Raw genomic sequence first — 20,316 nt, 5'->3', positions numbered from 1 at the left:
TGGCTCAGCTGGGCAGCTCAGCCAGCTGTTGAGAATGGCCTCCTCATTTTTTCTTCATCTCTTTGCTTTTGTTATGCAAGAGTACTTCCTCATATGCCCCTCAAGAAAAGAAACTTCTAGTGCTGCACCCATCCTAAAGAAAGGATGACTTTCTACCCTTTTTTCAGAAGTTTTCTGCACAAGTTTGCAGGGTTTTTCTGTTTGTTTTTAAGCCCAAAGTTCTCTGGCTTCCAGTTCTACCCTCCAAAGCCCGTGGCTGGGACCGGAGTAGCTCAAATTTGGATGAGATGAGTAAGGATGGGGTAGTTTATGTGTGTAAGAGTAGTGTGCCCATGAGCATGAATTGGTACAGAGGTACTTTTTGCAGCTGCTGTCAGAATGCTTACACAGCATTAGCTATTGATTTTGGAATTTTCAGCATCATCAGCCTAGATGTTAGTCCCATAGTGTTTTGGAAAACAACCCAAGTCATGTGTTTTAGTTTGCTGCTTTTGTTCGTATGTTTGGTTTTTTTAAAGAGGTAGGCCAAAGTGAAGGTTGAAAGTAATGTGGTTATGACTGGGAGCCCATTCACTTCCCAAGCAAACTTGTGTTACTTTTTAATTGTAGGGAATAATCAGCAAGTGCCTCTCAGGAATGAAACAGAAAACTGTGAGACCTTAAAAAAGCAGATCAACCTAAAGCCTTCCACCGAGAAAAAGATTAATAAGGGACCTAAGGAAGAGACTCTGTGCTGTGCAAAAGAGGAGATTACTTCTTCTGAGGTTCGTATTGCAATCTTTCTGTTTTTTAAATTTAAAATAATCTCCTTGTTACTTATTCTCATGTATATGTGGGGACTGTTACGTACAGTCACAGAGACACACGTCTAAAACACTGTAAATCAGATGAATGAGGAAGTATGCAGTTGTGCTGTCCCACATCCCATGCATACTAATGATGTATAGAATGATGAGCTGGGGTAAAAATTAAAATAGCCCTTATATTGTGATATTGGCTGGATCACAGCCATTTTCTTCCTTACCAGAGCAGGCACAGAAGAGCTGGAATCTAATGCCAGTTGTTAGCCATGACAATGATGTGGGAGCAAATCCTAGAGAGGAAGTGGTCTAGACGGGTGTATTTCCCTTCCTTCACAGACCCGATCTCCAAATATAGGACGTTGTGTAAGAAATTTGCATTTAAGAACAGAGCAGGCAGAAGCCCTATAACAGATTGTGAAGCTGCTGAGAAGGATCGTTCTGCATCCTTGATTTTGGAGCACATAATAAACACAATGCATTGCATGTGTTACGGGCAGTGTAAAACGCTTAAAGAATTTCATCTGGTAATTAAGAATTAATAATAAGAATCCAAGAATTCGGTTTGTGTGTGTTCTGTCTACTGGAAAGGAGTTGCATGACGACAAAGTGTAATGATGATTTCCATACAGTGCTCGAGGAATATGTATGAGAAAAGATGGGGTACAGTCTTGTTTTAGGAATTGTTACAGACTCCTTTTTGTGTGTGGCTGATGGTGCTCAGTTTTTGTTTCCTGAATTTCTTAGTCACTGTTCTTTGTTGGTTAAGTTACCCCATAATTTCCTCAGATGTAATTCAAATGAATGCCCCCCCCAGCTGCTGAGGAAAGGGAGGATTTATTGCTGCTGAACTTGCACACAAACTGATCATAAATTTGGCAGATGTTTTTTGTTTTTAGCACATTGGGGATTTTATTGACTGCCTTCCTTTTTCTCCCTGTATGTTTTTTTTTCCCCTGGAAGTCAGGGCTAGATGGTGTGAGGGGTGAAATACTAACATTGGGAATTCAAAAATTTCTCTCTCATCATCTCTTGGTGTCTTGAAGGACAGAGTCTTGGAAAGACTGATCAAGTGGATGGTGTTGGAAAGAGGAAGTGCTGTGGAGAGACAGTAAATCATATAGTAACTATACAATTGGGGTTGAGTTGTTTTGTCCAGTGAAATTTAGCAAGAAAATCTGATAAGAGTTCATTTTACTGTATAAAATGAAGTTACCTCAGTATGTATTCTCAGCTTTTTTTCTTTTTTAAACCTTCAGCAAGAAGATGCATTTAGGAAGAAGAAACCTCAGGAGAAGAAGGAAGGGAATGTATCAAACATAAATTGGAATAGAAATAGAACATCTAGAAAGAATAAGAAAAAGAATGTTAATATATCTACAAGGTATGTATTGCCTCACCAAGTCATGAAGAAATCCAGAGCTGCTGTAACGTTTCCACAGGCTTTTGCTGAGTTTTGCATAGTACATTAGGCAGATTGTTTTATCTTGTTAAATAAACACTCTGTAGTCCTGGCTTATTGTTAAGAATGTGCACTACTAAATATCGCCAGCAAAAGAAATATTTATCCATTTGTAAATCTGTATGTATATAGACGCACCCCATTCTGCGTAGCAGTGGTTGCTCTTTGCTACGGTCTGGAATTTGCTGTCTCTGAGGTTTGGATGGTTAACTTGCTTTCCGTTATTGTGTTGTGTGGGTAAGATCCAGTCGTGTTTTCTTTTCAGTGAAAAGAGGAAGACCAAATTGTTAAAACTATTCCACTGTCAGGAAAATCATTTGCTGTATTGACTAGCTTAGGGGATATTGTCTTCTGGTAGTTTTGAAAGAGGAAGACGAGATAAAGTTACTTTCATTTTTGCCATAATGATTAAAATTTATCTACCTCAGGGAAGCAGATGTGTAATATCACTGGGGCTTCATAGATAAGCATTAACAAGTTAGAACAGCACTAAGCTCAAAAGTATTTTGAGATCGCCTTGGGAAGTTGCTTTTTTTTTTTCCCTGAGGTTCATTTAAATGCATTTCTGAAGTCAACTGTAAACTACTATATTAAATGTTTTTTCGTATTTTTATAATTTTAAGCTATTTTGAGTGTTGTTAAAAATACAAATAGTAAATTAGTGCTAGAACAGAAAAGCTTATTAGGAGAAAATCCCTCTCTTCCTCCCACAGTCCTTTGAATTAAGGTCACAGTCCTACAAAGCCTTCACTGACTTCATTTTTATTGTGCGTGGTCCTGTTGAGGTCAGTGGGCTTAACGAGGAGATTGCAAAATCTGAAAAGGTTGTTATAACCCATTATAACCCAATTAATATTCATTGCGGGAAGTCTGCTTATGTGTAATTCTTTGCAGCACGCAGACATTTGCAGGTAGGACGGATAAAACTGGAATTACTGAAATTTTCTGTTCCTTCAACTGATTCAGTAGTTGCTCCTTTCTGAGTTAAGATGTAGCCATATCCTTCCTGTAGAAACTTGACAGCTGGATTTTATTCCTTCTCCCTTAATACTCTGATTGGATCCAGATATTTCAATTTTACTAGCAAAACCTTGAGATTACTTCAGATCTTACAACCAGATTATTCTGGTTATAATTATGCCAATGAAATAGATGTAGGGCACATTTTTCCTGTGAACCTAGATCTCCATACGGTGCTAGACTGTGTTTATTACTGTAACGTATGAATGCCTTCTGCAAGTGCATTAGAGAACGGAGTTAAACATACGCACGCAGTCTTGCTCCTCCCGCTGAGAAGTAGCAGTCCGTATGATGGGATATAGCATTTTGGGAAAGCCTTAACAGATGGGGTTTTTTTAAAGTTTCTGTAAAGGTGGGGAATAAAAGTCCGCGGCCTTTTCCTTGCCCTGCATTCTGACTTGGTAGCGTTTTGAGTTAAAGTGTTTAATACCTGAACAAGTGTGACTGAAATGTGACGTGCAAATGTGTTTCTTTGGGTGTGGTTGTATTAGGGTCCCTGAGCAGAGTGAGTTGAAGCATATGTGCAATGAATATGAAAGACCGGATCTGAGAGCAAATATTGGAATAAGAGCCTGGTGTCCTCAGGGTGATGGGGAAAATTGCAAAGCAGACCAGAAATCTGGGAGCTTGTCTATACAGGGAGAAACAGGTATGCAATCTTAATTGTCAAACTGAAGAAATGTAAGATATTTTTGTGGCAATAGGATTGTTTTCCTTTCCTAAGACCTTTTTGCCCCTCTTGGCTTCAAACCCTGACACCGAGATGGCAGGGCTGGCAGGGGGACCAGTGCTGGCAGTGATAATACGTGCTCGTTTCTGAAGGGCTCCGTGTGCTTCCTTCACGGGGTGGTTCTCGGCACAAATCAGCAGATGTCAGTCTGAAGGCATAACAGATTGTTCCTGGGTGAAGGACTGACAGTTGGCTTGTGTGTCCAGGTTCTGCTGGTACTAACTGAAGCAGCTTTAATGCTGAGGCTACCTCTAGAATAAGCAGGCCGAAGGAGGTGTAAGATTGTAAGGCCTGTAAGATTGCCTCCCTGACGAGATGCTAAGGAAGGAGAATCTATCACTTACAGATTCATTGCTTATTACTACTGTCATTGCTTTTAGTGTGCATGTTCCCAGAGTCAGAATGTTTCCTGTTGAAAATAATAGCCGTGTATTTCAATGAGCAGTATTGCTTCCTATTTCATAACTATTGCCTGTAACTGTGCTGTGCCCTGACTTGTGTTCGTTGTACTGGGGATGTCATTCAGGTCATAAGCTCCTTGTGTTGTAGGGCCTGGCGTGTTTATCTTGGTGAGGCTGTCAGTAGATACTGTTTTCTGTCCTGCTATCAGGAAATTTAGAAGAATAATGTAAGTTCCCTTCTCAGTAACTTTTCACTTTAACTGAAAGACTTTTTTTTTTAACAAAACTTCTTTAGAAAGCTTTTATCAACGGTCTAAAAAGAAGTGTTTGGAGAAATTCTGTTCTGATTCAAGCTCAGATTGTGGAAGTTCATCAGGAAGTGTTCGTGCCAGTCGTGGGAGCTGGGGTAGCTGGAGCAGTACCAGCAGTTCTGACGGAGATAAAAAGCCCATGATTACTGCCAGGCATTTTCTTCCATCCAGTAAGTTCTGCAAATATCACCTCTGCACAATAGTGGGGAGAGTTTGTCTTCCTTCTGAATGGAAAGGGCTGCCACGGCATGGAGTATGTAACTTGCCTTTTATAGGGGAAAGTACCTCTCAGAAACAGTAGGACAGATGCTTGGTATTGGGGGAGGGAAGTACCACAAGTTTTGTGGAGATGAGGATGAACTGTCCAGGCTACAGAGAGTGTTAGAACGATACAGAGGAGGTGTCCTCTGCGCTGAGGAGCTGCCCAATCGGTTTCCGTGGAACTGAGAGTCACTAGTCAAAGCAATTTAAGTCTTTGACTTTGTTACATCACATTAATCTCATAAAAATACAATCTTCTTGTTGGAGCTATTTAAGAAAGTTCACAAATGAGAAATGTGTGAAAGCAGTTAAGAATGGATCTCAGGGTGCTGGGATTGGATAGGCGTATTTGAAGTAGAAGTAGCCAGGAGGCCTGAGCTACTTCAGGGTAGAAGTGAAGGCACTTCAGGGGTGTGAGAAGTGGCAACTGTGGTTCATCACTGCATCTTTTTGAATGCCTGAATACCATTTACGTAGTTGAACGCCCAAGATTCTGTCACTGCCATTACTAGCCAGATTGCTGTAGTGATAGAAGTAAATTTAAAGTGCTGAAGTGGCACAAGTAAAAATCGCTTTGAGTACCTGAAAGAAGTTATTTTGAATAATCTTAAAAATGAGCATACATTTATATGTATATTTGTGTGTGTGTGTATAAAATTTCAAAACTTGACGTTATGAAGTTTCTATTTGATGGGTCTGAACCTGTGATGTAATGGATAATGATTTGTGGGCACATGACTTTACTTTCAAATAGTATTGCCTCTTAAAAGTCATTTCAGATACAAAATGAATTTGATAGTAACAAGGAATCTCTCCATTAAAATTGTGGTAATCACTTATAAGTCACAAAATACGTTTAAGACCATGGGGAAATAGCACACTTTGCAGCTAATGATACTCCAGTCTGAAAGAAAAATTGGTTAAAACCATTGAGTCCATCTGTGCGAATGAATATTCTGTGCATACTTCTTTTTTTTAGGATCTTTGATTTTTCACAGTCATTCTTTTCTTTAGGAGAGAATATTTCACAAAATGATTTTCCATCTGAAACTCCTATCACTTTAAATCTGTCTCATAACATCTGCAATACCAGGTAAAAAAATAAATAAATTTGAATCTACACCTGTAAGACATTAAAGAAACTCCACCAACTTGAAAACTTGTCTCATTTTGATAAATCATACCTATCTGTTGTCTTACGATATTTTGTGATCCTCTAATTGGACTTTCTAGTTGAAAAAGAAGAATCATGTTCAGTATGTGAGAAGATCTGTACAATTGTGACAGAAAATGGATTGTGCTGGGGTAATATGATAAATACTTCCAAATGTAAAATGAAATTGGGGAGAAAAGGAAGTGATTTTTTCCCCTCTAATTTATTCCAGATCTTAGCAACTTACTGCATTTCCTTTGGCACTTAGTTTTATTAAAGTAATAATCGTTTTAAAAAAAAGTAGAAGTGAGACTTTCAAGTTGATGTTATTCTTTTAATGAAATTAATGTTCTAGGATATACAGCATGAAAATTGATTTCCCCCTACCCCTCATTCCTTTCTACTTCTTTGCTGTTGTAGAGATAGCAGCTACGGTTTTTATTACTATGAATCCTCACTTCACTTCTCATTCATGATTGTCTGTTTTCACTAGCAGAAATAATTTAATCCTTTTCCTCTGGGGTTCTGGTTCTTAAAAATGCTCTTTCCACTCATATTAACCAGTTTCTTTGGCATTCAATGAATACGAAATTGGTCTTCATATGTGTCTGTGTCTTCATGCACATAAAAGTATACTTGTCTGAAAGTTGTTGGGAGCATTGAAACATCATGTGAGATCCTACTCATCTTAATGGAATATAGCTTTGTTTCCAATTTCAAGAGGAGAGGTGTTGAATTAATTTGCAATAGGTTGATACTTGAATAATAAAAGTGGGATAATTAAGATGTATTTGTTTTGCGTTTGTAATTAGTGGTTGGCTTTTAATTTTGAAAAATTGCTCAGTGGTAATTTAAGGAAAATCAGGAAAGAAACTGGGAAAGCAATAGCAACTGTGATATTCACTAGAATATTTTTTTACATCTTTGTATCTTTCCTGTGAAATACTTTGAATTATGAAACATGAGTGCCTTGATTTAAGAAATGAAATTTTCTTTTCATTTAGCAGAGACATGAACAGCATTCCCCAGTATCCTGAAACCTTATGTCCCAATTTCACTGACATAGCTGCAGATCCTGACAAGAATAAAGGTCAGTTACTTAGTTAACAACTTAGGCTGGCTTTACACAATATTTGTCAAGCAGTTTCAATGATGTTGCTAATAACGCATGTAAACACAAAATTCATAGAGATGTTGTTAGAATTTGAATGACTTCTAAGCAAGTTAAGATCAAAGTTAGCAAACAGTCTTACAGCTTTGATGTTCTTTTGAATCTTCTGTGTTAAGACAGCATTTAGCTTTCAGCTTATGTTTTAGGTATTCTTTGTTTTTTCTTCTCTTGCTTTACATAGATTTATGTCTAAAAGTACCGTGGTTGGGAGATAACACTGATCCTTACGTTAAAATGAAGTTCAGCATCAAAGCAAATTTGACCATTTTTCTCTCCAAATGTCCACAGTAAGGACTTGCCCTTTTTGAAAGGAATAATGAAGAAGACTGGATCAGGCTTTTAAAACTCTTTGAGTTTTTATTGTTTCTGTTTTATTTTTATTCAATACTGACTTGTTCACTGGAGTTCGTAACAGCAAAAGGCTCTATATGGTGAGGTGGAGTTTGAAAACTGTTTAAACTCGCAGCTCTTTAAGCAGCAGAGCTGCCTGCCTGCAGCTGTGCCTTTTGCTGTAGGATTAACGTGTCTGGCAAGTTACAAAGGCTGTTTAAGCTTCTGTGGTAGATATTACGAATTGCTATCATGTGAAATAATGAAATTGAGCTAACTTTGCAACCATTGTCTTATAAAGACTGCTAATTTGGATCTTTTTCCTTTATCCAGCTATGTTTTCGTAGTTGATAGGAGCAACGTGTCTTTGGGCAGTTAGGTGTTCAGACTGTAGACAGTACCAGGGTGAATATCTGCTCTACAGGCTAAATGCAGCCATAGCAAGTTCACCTAGTATTCGCTCATGGATAGCTCTGGCAGCACTGTCCATGCATTAAAAACGTGACTGTTCGTGCTGCATTTCTGTGGCTGGACTTCAGACCTGATTACCGAATGAAGGGTGGGGGTGAAGGAGAGGCTGGTGGGGATCATGTCCGCCAGCCTGTCCTGCCATGAGGAAGGGTGCTGTGTTGTCACCAATGATCAGTGGCTTGAGAATTGTCCATAGGAGTTTCTTGCCCTGTTTTGTGGAATTTCAAATTCTTGATTCAGGTCCTTTCTTCTATTTTTTTTTTTAACAAATAGAAATTTTGAGATTTGTTTAAAGATTGGCCTTTTTTACATAAGTAGGTTCATTGGCATCTCTGGATTCTCTTTTGCCTAGATCTGAATATCACAAATGACATTTGATTCTCAGAGCTTGTGCAAGCTTCCTTCTTGTTTTCCATTTCATTCTCGTTCCCCTGTTTAGGTCTTTACCCAGCAGGAGACTTGTGGCCTGCCCAGCCAGTCTGCCTGACAAACAGCCTAAACTACAACCTTGAGAATAATATACCGTGCATGATCCAAGAAACGCCCTCGGTCCACAACAGGCAAGTTATGTCTCATGTCAACAGTATGGCTAACATTTTGTTCAGGTTTCTGTGATACAGACCACTGCACTTAAGCCTACTTTATAATATTTGTAAGGCAGATGATAGAAGCAACAGCACAAAGTTGATTTTAACTATCTCCTGTTTTTTATACTTCTCCATTAGTACATCATGATTAATTTTGCTCAGACAAATTCACTGGTGTTCCTATTCGTGTGTAGATATTCCAGAACTTCTTTTCAAATTTAATCAAATACTTGCTGAAAAATTTTTAATTTCTTCCAGTTCTTTTGCATGACCAGGCAGAGGGCCTGCCTTTTAGGTTTGCTTTCCTCTTGTTAAACACATGGTTTCTGTATATCAGAGGGAGTGTTATGAAGTAGTACTCATGTTATATGGCATAAACAGACATTGTTAAATAAAATAAAATAGCCCAGTGTGAAGATGGTATATGAAAAAAAGTTGGTTGGGCTATTTGGTCAGGCTCTGTATAGATTTGAGTAGATCTCCCAACAGCAGTGAACTCGAGTCCTTCTTGTACTTGAGACTTTCTGCACTGTAAATTTTACTAATGCAAAATTCACGACAAACTAGGGAGAAGAAATACTCTGGCAGTGCAGTGCTGTCAGTTCTTCAGGTCATGTCCTGTCATCCGAAATGACAGAGTGGTAACACAGAAATCCCCAAGTGACGATCTTGTGTTTCTAACCAGGCTGCTAACCTCAACTGTAAACTGGTGTGTCAACAAACTGCAGTCCTGATGATTTGGAATAATGGCCAGCAGTTTGTCTGGCTCTCTTAAGTCAGATCTTTAAGAATTGCTCTTGAAAATCTTCTTGAAATACTTGAATTATTTTAATGAAAATATGTATAATCCCTTCACTAAGCATGTGTAGTTTAGGAAACATTGCCAAACAGGGCTCTCATGCTTGTGGTGGGGACAGGAGAAATGCCCATATTGAGTGCTATTCATAGAAATGCTAGAGAATGCATTACATTTTCTCTTATTTCAAATCATTTCACTTTCTATCTACTACTGATGTGGCTGTCGAAAAGAAATAGAATTACTTTCTTTTTATGGAGGAAGAAGTTGAGCCCCACTAGGTGTTGCAGAACTCTGGTAGCTGTCATTACAAATTGTTCATCCTCCCAGGGGGTGAAAAAGAGATCAGCGAGATAATCGCTCTGATTACGTACTGGCAGAGAGCGGTTAGTGGCAGGATTTGTATGGCAAGTGGAATGTGAAAAGCCTAATCATGAGTTACAGGCATTTTACACCCAATAGCTTTACAGTAAATAAGTATGTCTAAATAATTTTCAGAAGTTCTGCAAACTGCTTCTAACAGCAAATTTTTCCTTTTTCTTGGGACAGCTTCATTGACTGGAACGCAACTTGTGACAGCCAATTTTCCAACATGTATTGTCCATTAGAGATGAACGAATACGGTGCTTTCCCAGAAGGTGAGATGAAATAAAACTCAAGTTATCACTGAGCATATTTTTCTCTCTCACTTTCTTCTTTAAAACAAAAAAGCGGAGTTTGGCTATAAGCATCTGGACATTCATTGCTTGACCAAACTTTGCACTTTCCAGCTGACCGGGTGTTCTATAGAAAAAAATCACAATCTGCGTGTGGTAGATGAGAACACTTTGTATAGACTTAAGCCTGAAAATCCAGCATACAGTACTTGCTCTGAGACAGAATAGAGAGAAATGCTTGTGACCGCAATATTACACAATTCTTTTTGCACAATTTTCTTTGTTTCTCTTCTGGCAGGCTTCTGCCTTCCAGTGTGTGAAACAGAAGGCCTCTTGTGACCAATTACCTTTCCAGGCTAGAGTTTCTTGGCTTGGGACGCACACTGGCAAGAACCTAAAATTCTTTAGCATTACCTAAGCAATAATTAAAAGTCAAGCTACAGTATCACAGGCAGCACGGTGTTCCCTCGGGTGCTTAGAGCTGAGGCATGTTGGCAGTGAAGCCAGGGTAGTGCTCTGCCATGCACGTTCTGCAGCTAATAAAGACTCCTTTCTCCATTAAAGAGATTGCCTACTCTTTACCCCGTCCTCCTGATAGCAATTTGTTAGTGGGTGCCTGGTACAAAATGGTAGCCTTGTTAACAGAAGTTGTTACGCTTCGCTGCTGCATTGCCTGGAAGCTGCCTTAAGTCACCAAAAGCTTAGGTTGGTTCCAGCATGTCTCGCTCCAAGAAGATTCAACATTCCTCCACAGAAACGTTAGCAGTGTTTACATTGCAAAAGCCTTATTTTGTCTTCCTCGTTTTATAAACTGTAGAAAATATGAACTACCCCAGTGGCTTCCCGGGTACGGCCGCAGTGCAGAACACAGCCTTCATTGACCAGAGCTGCCCCTCCACCTGGAATGCGCCTCCCAACATGCCGCCTGCCTGGGAGCCCGCCAGTTATGTCAACTCCACAGTGAGTATTGTCACTGCCAGGCTGCCTTTGTGTGCACCTCTTCAAAAACCTTTCCAGTCCATGCCCGTCTTTGCCTTACCTATCGCTTGCATGTTCCTCGTGATTCCTTTAAGTAGCCTGATGTATGCGTTTGGTGCTGGTGTCGGTAGCATGGCTTCTTCCCAGTTGTTGGTCAGGGTTGTTACTCAGCTTTGTCTATTAAATGGCAAGATAGATCTTTTTTTTGCCTAAAAATTGATGCAAATCATCTTACATATGGAAAAACATTTTGGACTTATGTAGTCTACTGAGACTTTTCCCTATCAAAATCAACCTTTCCAGATGAGGATAAAATACAAAAAGTGCTGACAGCAAAACCCAGAGAGATTTGAAAATGGTGGGGCTGAATGGACAGCTGCTCTCAGTGACTTTGACAGTCTTTTTTTTGCTAGGAAATCCAAGTGATTTAAGCTGGATTTGTGCAGATTTCTGAATGCTGACTTTGACCTGTTATGCTCTGGACTAGCCATGCTTATGTCATCCCATAGTGCAATGTATGGCTGACTTCAGTTCAAGGTGGTCTTTAATTGCAACCACCTTCTCTTCTGCTCATATTTCAAAAATCTTACATATTAGAACAAAAAATTGTACTCACAGTATGTTTGTTTTGAAGAAAACTAACCGAATAAAGCAAGAAATATTTCTAACTGCAAAAACGAAAATTCAACTGTATTTAAAAAGTGGCAAAACTGGTAGAATTCTGTTTCCTGAATTAAATGTAGCTTTATGCCATATTTTATTCAAGAATGCCAGGAAATACAGAAGGTAGAGATTGGAAAATACATTAGATAATTCAGTTCATTTCCCTGTTGAGCTTTTCCCCCACAATACTTTTCAGTGTTTCATTCAGATTTAAAAGTCCCAAGACTTCCATGACCTTCTCCAAGAGACTTCCTCACAGGCTAACACATCTTGCTCTCCAGGAGGTTCTTTATAAGCTTTCGAAATTTTTTCTAACTGAATTCCCCAGCTCCCAGTTATATTCTCTTTTCCATGCTGAATATCCCTCTTTGCTTCTGGTGTGCATAATCTTTCAGTACTGACACATACTTCAACCCTTTAATTTAGTTGTCCTTTTAATTTTAACTCCCGAAACCATGCATGGTGCTCTTCACGTGACATCCATTTATTCCTTAAATTTCTTAACAACCCAGCCAGAACTGAGTATTGTATTCCTGTTACAGTGATATTGGTGCCATGTAGAGAGGAGCTCATGCGGATTCATTTCATGAAGTGCCTTTCCATATGCACACTAATGCTGCTGTAATCTTTTGGGCAACCATATTGCTTTGCAAATTTGGGTAATTTTCTACTTGTGTGTTTTCCAAGTTCTCTGCCTAAGTGCCGATTCCTCCCATTTAGTACATTTCCATGCATTCTTTGGCAAACAGACCATTTTGCAGTTTCCCATGATGATTTTATCTTGCTCTACAGCCCTACCTCTCGAGCACCCGAAGCTTGTCTCCAATGTCTGGACTTTTTGGTTCCATCTGGGCACCTCAGAGCGATGTTTATGAAAGCTGCTGTCCTGTCAGTGCCACAACCCAGCACTCGACCCATGTTGAGAACCAGGCAGTTATGTGTAAGCAGGAATACTATCCGAGGTTTAACCCGTTCCGTGCCTACATGAACTTGGACATATGGACTACAGCAGCCAACCGAAATGCAAATTTCCCACTTTCAAGGGACTCGGGTTACTGTGGAAATGTGTGAAAGGAATTTGATTTGAAAATGTGAATAAAGATGCTTGCAATTTTGATTACTAGAGTAAGTTGGTTGTTGAATAGATTACAATGTTGGTGGATATTTTGGCACTTTTATATTGAAAATAAATTTTTTTTACTGAAGTCTGAGCATTCAGTGCATTTTGAGAAGCAAAACATTCAGGACACTGTTATTGTCAGGTGAAGGCTATAAATTTAAAACCCAAATTTTTTCAAGAAAAAAAGTGTTAGGTTCTTAGAAGTATCCGTGACCACGTACTGCACATGTTTCTTCTGGAGTTTGCATTTTGTGGTATAAACTAGGTGTGTTTTAGCATTTGTAGCTGCATAATTATACCTGTAAATAATTGCGTCTGTGCCAAACTAACGCTAGGAACCTACTTGTTGATGCAGATCAGGTATTTTCCATGTGGTGCCACTCTTACTGCTGACATAGTTCTTTGTGGGTGTAAATTTGTGGCGCAAAAAAAAAAGGATGAACTGTGGCTTGCTTATCTGGCTTCAAAATGCAGACTATCAGTCGGATGATATTACACTTGTGCAGTGTGGGTGAGTGGGCACTTCTTCCAGGAGCTTTTCTTGCCAGTGACTCCCGATATCTTGTGTTTGGATTTGTAGCCTTCACGTTGCAATAGCATTTTCAGTGCACTTAATTGCCCTTGTTTAAAATGCTAGTTCTTGAATTGGAACAAATGTTGCTTTGAGAGCGAGTTCACACCACTCTCCAAAACAGAACAGCATTGTGTTAATTAATATTATGGGACCAAATCTTTGGAGTGGGAAAGGCAACCAAGGAAGGGCTGTGACCCTGTTCGGGGCTGAATGCTAGCTGTCTCTACTGCCCATCCCCATAGAGCTTTTTGTTCTGGTATTGCAGACCATGTCTGGGTGTCTTCACTCTTCAGGTGTCAAAGAAAGGGGACAGCAAGGGAATTGTGGCATGTCTTCTGCAAGAGGGCTTGTTAAGTGGAGAAAGAGACCAAAGGGGCATCCAGCAGAAGCCTCTCCCTGCTGCTTGAAGGAGAGTTACGAAGAGGACAGAAGCAGAACCTCTGCGGTGGCTGCAGGCTTGGCAGCAAGCAGCAGCAGTCACAGACGGATTGCAGCTTGGGAGGCTCAGGTGGAGCAGGAGGAGGAGCGGCTTCCCTGGGAGGGTGCTGCATGAGGATGGGTTGTCCTAAGGGGTGGGCGCATCTCCGTGCTCGGGGGTGTTTGTAGCGCTGCCTGCTCTAGTGGCAGTGACAGTCCTGCTCTGTGTGGGAGGTGAGACCACCAAGGTCCAGTCACTGTTCTGAGGAGTTTGCAAACTTCAGCAAATTCCTTACTCTTTGCTGTTTCACCTGTTTTCCTCTCGCCCTTTGAACTCAGCCTGACAGGAAGACAAGAACTGTTAGACAACAAAATGCTGAAGCGCTCAGCTTTGTTTTTATTTGAAGGCAGAGCAGCAAAGGCACTGTGCAATAGCTGATGCAATGCATGCAAGGCTACTCAGCAACCTGAGAGCCCACACAGTTCTGGCTCTGCCAGTCGCATCGTGTTGCTGAGCTATTGGACCAGCTCCTCTGACATGCTCATTTTGGTCAGAAATGCCATCCTAGGATGTTTCTGAGGAGGTATTTCAAGACCTCTTTCCATAAAAAGTTCATTTCAATAAATCAACAGTTCCTGCAGAACTTTTGTTGAAAGATACATTAAAGCACAGCAAATAGAGTGTATTAGCATTAGTTCAGAGGGGGTGATTGGGTGGGTTATTTGGAAGCTACTGCTTTAGCTGCTCACGTGGAGGGTGCTTCTAAGCCTTTCTTTGGTTTCAGTGTCAGAAAAATGAGATCGTCGCTGAATGCTTTCAAAACCGTGGTGTTTTAATGGCTTTATCAGGACGTAGCGCCAAGAGTCTTTGGCCGCCTTCCATGATGTGTCTTGCAGGATGGGATTCTGTGACTGTGGAGTTTAATGGTAATTGCTTGTGATTCTGAAGGAAAGTTCACATGTTCATACGAACTTTGCTCCTGAAACCAGTGCAAAGCCATGAGAAGTAGGCATAACCACTGACATGCTTTCTGTGCACCTGTTGTCCATGGCAGGAGACTTCAGGAGGAATAGACTGGGAGTGCATACACAATAAACATGGGGGAAAAAAAAACAATTGATCATTTGGTTTGAAATGCAATGAAGTTCTTTATTCCCTGGATAATATTGTTCGTTTTACTGTGTGTCCATTGAATTTTGGAGGTGCAAAGGCACTGGAAAGAACAGAGGATGCTCAAAGCTGCCCTTGGTTAGCATACCCAATTTGTTCTGTTAAATCCATCGCTGTAATGGTATCTGTATGTTCCCTGCACTGAAGCGAAGCTTTTTTCCCTCAAGCACCAGTACAAGGAGATGCTTTTCTTAGATTTGCAACAAACTGTAACACCAACAAAAAAAAAACCCCACAGAGTTCTGATCAGCACCGAGTTCTTGTTCTAAGCAATGTGTTGTGTTCCAGGCTGAATAAATTGCTGAGAGAGAGAACAAACACAATAATCCCAGCAAAGACACTGGAGAGTTCAGGGAGAACAACAAAAATTAGAAATGTTTGGAAAAGAACTCTATGAAAAACTCTGTTAGAGTGGTTAAAGTGCCAGCAACAGACAAGGGCAATGAGCCACAAACAACTTGAGAAATACTGCTGAGAAAGAAAACAATCATTCTCTTTAATCAAACCAGAACAGATCAAGAAGTAATTCCCCCAGGAGCTGGGTAGTATTAGGCAAAGTATCTCATATAACTTTTCATAACAATAACAAAGGAATGTAACAAGCTCATTAAGGTTACCAGGAATAATTGCTGCCATCAGGAGACATCTATAGCTTAATGAGCAATCCACAGCATACAAGTGGATTTGGGCTCAATTAAAAATCATCTTCCCCCTACAGTAAAAGAGAAGATGAAATAATTAATTCCACTACAAATTTCTTTGTACCAAAATTACTGTAATTCTACTAGAGTAAAACTGGAAAGGCTGCTTGAATGGATAGCTATAAAGACATCTAATTGTCTTGAGCAAAATAATTTCTAGTTTATTGCCTTGTGCCAGGAATTCTTTTTAAGCAGGGTCTTGAGTTTTGCCGATCTCTGTGAAACTGTTACCATTTTTCTGAGACTCTCCTGTGAAAGTTCTCAGTAAACCGAAGAAATGCTTCAGTTTGCAAAGGGACAAACAAGAATCGTGGTATAAAATAGTATCTTGCACAGTTCACTAGTGTGCTTGGTTATGGAGGGAGGGAGGGGGAAAATCATGGGCAGTTACAAGCTTTCAGTGTGGATTTCTGTCCTGGTGTGAACGCTACATAAACTTGGGATGTTCAGCATTTTCCCAAGAAGAGACTTGGAGAAGTCCCAGCCACACCTGCTCCCTCTCCAGGCAGCCTTGTGGCTTCATGGACATGCATTGGGAATTGGAGGTACGGAGTTATTGCTGTACTTGATTTGTGCCGGGCGTCTTGGCCAAGTCTGCCTGGTGTGTCCCCAGTTTCCATCCTGGATCCAGGGAATATTCTCGGCACATTTTGTGAGGGTTTATAGGGTCTGTGAGAACAGTGAGTGTCTGTTCAGCTGTCCTAGCTTCTCCTGCAGGGTTGGTGAGACCTGCACAGCGTTGTGCTGGAGAGCTGAGGGAAGAGGAGCGGGCAGTGCTCCCCACGACCCTGCCAGCGAGTGGGGCTGGTCCCACTGGGCTTACCTCCTGCAGGGAGGGACCTGGACTGGCGAGACTGGTCTTTGCGGTGGCGGATGGGGCGTTGCTTTCCAGCATTTGCTCTTTTCCCTTCCAGTCTCAGGCAACGCCTGTTGCTTGTGCTAGTCCCTGAGTCACCCTGTTTGCCCTTTCCACATATTTTCTTTGCTGTAAGCTATTTGTGGGACAGGTGCAGGGTGGCACGTCCTCGTCACCACGGTCACGTTCTGGTTGCACCTTTGCTTCCTCTGCCCCATCCCACTGTGGGGTCAGCCTTGCTGTGTTTGTCAGGGCTCGGCGCAGGGCTTACTGTGTGCTCTTCACAGCACCTTTGGTGGGCTGAGCGTCCCCAGGGCTGCCGAGCTGGCGTCACCAGCAGCTATGCCCACTCGGCGTGGCTGCAGGAGGACAGGCTCGCTCGCCTGGCCTGGCGGAGGTGGGTGTCCCAGCAGGCCCAAGCATTTCTGGCAGCAGTTGCCCGTTTCTGCTCTGGTGGGCGAGAGGCCTGACACCGTTCCCCATCTCCTTGAGCTGGGGGATGTGGAGTAGCACAGGGGAGGATTTATTGTCCCAGCCCTACAAAGAGGTGTTGCAACTGAGGTCCTGGGAGCTTGCACCCACTGCTGTGGTCGTCACTAGAGGCAGAGACCCAGGTTCTCCCCTGCTGATGCTCGTCCCTTCATCCTTGGGGTGGCTTTCGCTGCAGAAGTCTCTCTCTCCATGCCTCCCCAACAAAAAAGCTTCCCTTGTCACTGTGCCTTGTACACCATGTGGCTAACTTTTTCCCCGGCCTCTGCTTTGCTTCATTTCTTTCCGGTCACTTAAAACGCAGCGGCCCAACCCCTCAAACCCTTTTGAATTTTGGGGTGGCTGTGGAGGGCGGCAGCACCCCGGGCTGCCGGCAGCCTTGGTGGTGCTGCTGGGCCACGTGCCTCTGGAGCTTTTGTTTGGGACCACTCAAGCACTGCTTGCAGGCTGGTGCTGGCCTGGGTGAGCAGGGACTGAGCCGACCCCAGCCATGGGGCTCCCCGGCCCACAAACCAGTGCTGGATGAGCCAGTGACTGAGCTGCTTGTCCAGCGTGAGCTGGTTGTTTAATTGTCTTCAGCCACTTTACCAGGAGGCAGGCCTGGCTCATAGCCGAGCGTGGTACATGTGTGTGTGCACCTCCTGAGGTGTGCCTTGTCTTGGGGAGCGACCACAGAGGGGCTCCTCAGCAAACCCAGCGCCCGTGCGGTGATTTTGGGACAGTGCTGCTCCGTCCCCCGGACCTGGCCTGTGGTGTGACGGGCTCGGCCAGACCTCGCTTCTCAAACTGCACTGGCGAAACACTTGGTTTGTTGGGAGCCGGTTGTTTGTTTTTAATTTTGACTGAATGTATGGTTTGTGGAGGGAAGTCAGCGCTTTCACACGTCCTCCGTAGCACAGATGTGTGGGAAGCCTGTGTGCTGGACTCGCCACGGCTTCCAGAAGCGCCTACGTGGAAGGGAGGCGGTTGCCTCCGCGGCATCCGGGGGAAGCAGGATGTGCTGGGTTGGGGCTGTCTCGAAACTAGAAACATAACTTTCTTCTCGCGCAGGACAGCGGGTTAGGTGTTGTAGCGAGGCCATCAACACCCCACGGGGCCTGCTGGGGTTTCTGGTTCTGATTTAGTGAGAGGCGGGTTTCGCTTCATTCATTCGGCACGGCCTTGTTAAAGTCAAGGTGTTTTGCAGTGCCATGCGTGAAACACCAGCGCATGCAAGCCAGATGTCAAAACTGATAAGGGAACCCCGCAGAAGCAGCAAAAAACACGGTAACCTTTCCATCACACTCCTCAGATGACAATGTGGCTGTGGGAGCGTATTGCTCACTTCTTGGCTGTGCTTGCAGGGGCGAAGCAGGGTGATGGCAGCGCTTGTGAGCCAATGGAAAATGATCTCATTGCTGCCCTGTGTATCCTGTAGCGTGGAAGCCCTTGTCTCCTCTCTGCTCTCCTCAGGGCTGTGACCCATGGTGTGCTGTACCTGTCACCCCTTCTTGTCAGCTAAGGACATTACGCCTACACCTGCCTTTGGGCTCCCACTGCTAGTACTGCGTTGAGGTCATGCACTCTCCAAATGACTCTGAATGCCGAGTTTCAGTGTTTTCTGGTCTGTACATCCTCATCACGCAATGAATGCTCTTTCCAGGGCTGAAAGAAAGCAGACTGTAGGCATCTTCTGGTTAACCAAGGCCCAGTTGCCCAGCTCGGGCACTTCCCCAGCACCCTGCCACACCATCGCTCTGGTGAGCACAAATATTGTTCAGTCACCTTCTCCCAGTATGTTGCTATCGCTTCTACCACCACTACCTCATAGCTGTCTTCCTCTTTGTAAGCTTGCAGAGCTTGCTTGCAGCTGCAGCCTTGAACATCGTGTGTCTGCGTGGCCTGAAATGCCCACAACTTTGGGGCTGGGGCTTCTGGGCTCCTGATGGCAACAGCAAGCTGGGACGCAAATGAAGGACATGGTGGTGGGCAGGCTGAGCTAGTGGGGGCACGAGCCTTTCCTGTCTGCCCCAGCCTGAGGGATTTCTGCCTTCTGAGAGGTATTTGTGTGTGAGGTCCTGGGTTTCCTTTGTAATAGCTGAACTTCGTGATGTAGGTTGATACCCTACAGCAACATGCGACTTGCAGCAGTCGCTGTGCTGTCGCAATTAGTAGGGGGGTGCCAAGCCCTCAGTTCACAATGTCACTAAGGAAAGGTGTCTGCATGCCCTTGAGAGATGCCCTGAACGTTCATTGGTTGGTAGGTTGTTGGTTTAAGGGTATTATTTTTTTTATCCCTGAGAAATGAAGCTTTATTTCCATTTGAAACATTTTGATAATTTGTCGGTTTAATGACTAAAACTTGTTGCAAATAATTGTTTATAAAAACATTTCCAAATCCTTAAGGGAGAGGTGCCAATATAACAAATCTGTTAATTCCTACTTACTGGTTTTCTCAGTGGAATATAAACCTGTGTGCATTCCCGAGAGGGACTTGCATGAAGCTCAGTAAGGTGCAGGTTTGGGTTGGGTTGCAAGAATCTCATATGCTGTTCGCTATAATAGAGAAGCCTGAAGCCTAACCAAGGTAGTGTTCTTACTGAAGAGCTGACTTGAGGGATGAGTGAAAGGCTCTTAGGTGGCTTGCTGTCTGACTTTCTCCTTGTTTTCTCATTTTTGCAGTCCTTTGTTTGGATGGCCAGCCCCATCCACAAACCCGTCGAGCAGGAGCTCAGCTGTCTTGGCCAAAACATCACTGATATTTTGTAAGAGAGGGCTTGTTAGAGAAGTCCTCCGAGGCTGAGTATTTCGTTCTATAAATAAAAATAGGAAACAGATGGCACCAGTTTCAAAAGTTAAGTGGTTTTTAACTAGTCCAGTAACTAATGTTCTTATATACCTACAAAAATATTACAGTTTTATCTTTGTAAAGATCAAAAGAACAACTTTGAAGCACTTGCCAGGCACATACAGTCATGCATTTTAATAGATGACAGACCAAATGTATCCGTACAGTAATGGGACTGACTTGGTGATTTCAAATTCCCCCATCTATTCCTGCAGCGAATAAAGCCTAATGACTGCTCTGTTTTTTTTTTTTTTTCTTGTTGTTTGTTTGTTTTTTGTTTAATTACTACTACTGTGGACTCGGTGTTGCCTCAAAACATACTGAAGATATGACGAGAAGAGAGGAACAATCTGAAAGTTGGAGGTCTGAGA

At 42.4% G+C, this 20,316-nt stretch overlaps 1 protein-coding gene across 4 annotated transcripts in view; it reads left to right on the top strand.

Moving 5' to 3' along the window:
• TMEM131L (transmembrane 131 like) overlaps positions 1-12,995 on the top strand; it is a 79,486-nt gene extending 66,491 nt beyond the window's left edge. For 3 of the 4 annotated variants that reach the window (XM_080590242.1, XM_080590241.1, XM_080590244.1), the window contains 10 exons: positions 610-764; positions 2,060-2,184; positions 3,774-3,931; positions 4,709-4,894; positions 6,000-6,078; positions 7,143-7,228; positions 8,550-8,670; positions 10,043-10,131; positions 10,967-11,109; positions 12,583-12,995. In XM_080590242.1, coding sequence (XP_080446368.1) covers positions 610-764; positions 2,060-2,184; positions 3,774-3,931; positions 4,709-4,894; positions 6,000-6,078; positions 7,143-7,228; positions 8,550-8,670; positions 10,043-10,131; positions 10,967-11,109; positions 12,583-12,861 — 1,421 coding nt within the window. In that variant the 3' untranslated portion in view covers positions 12,862-12,995. The remainder of the gene's footprint in view (positions 1-609; positions 765-2,059; positions 2,185-3,773; positions 3,932-4,708; positions 4,895-5,999; positions 6,079-7,142; positions 7,229-8,549; positions 8,671-10,042; positions 10,132-10,966; positions 11,110-12,582) is intronic. The other variant, XM_080590243.1, reaches the window with a different exon arrangement.
• Positions 12,996-20,316: the final 7,321 nt, after the last annotated feature.

This window comes from Anser brachyrhynchus (assembly GCF_964034855.1).
Source record: "Anser brachyrhynchus genome assembly, chromosome: 4".
Taxonomy (NCBI): Eukaryota; Metazoa; Chordata; class Aves; order Anseriformes; family Anatidae; genus Anser; species Anser brachyrhynchus.
Note: the sequence above shows the minus strand (reverse complement) of the source record. Positions and strands in the feature narration are given on the sequence as shown.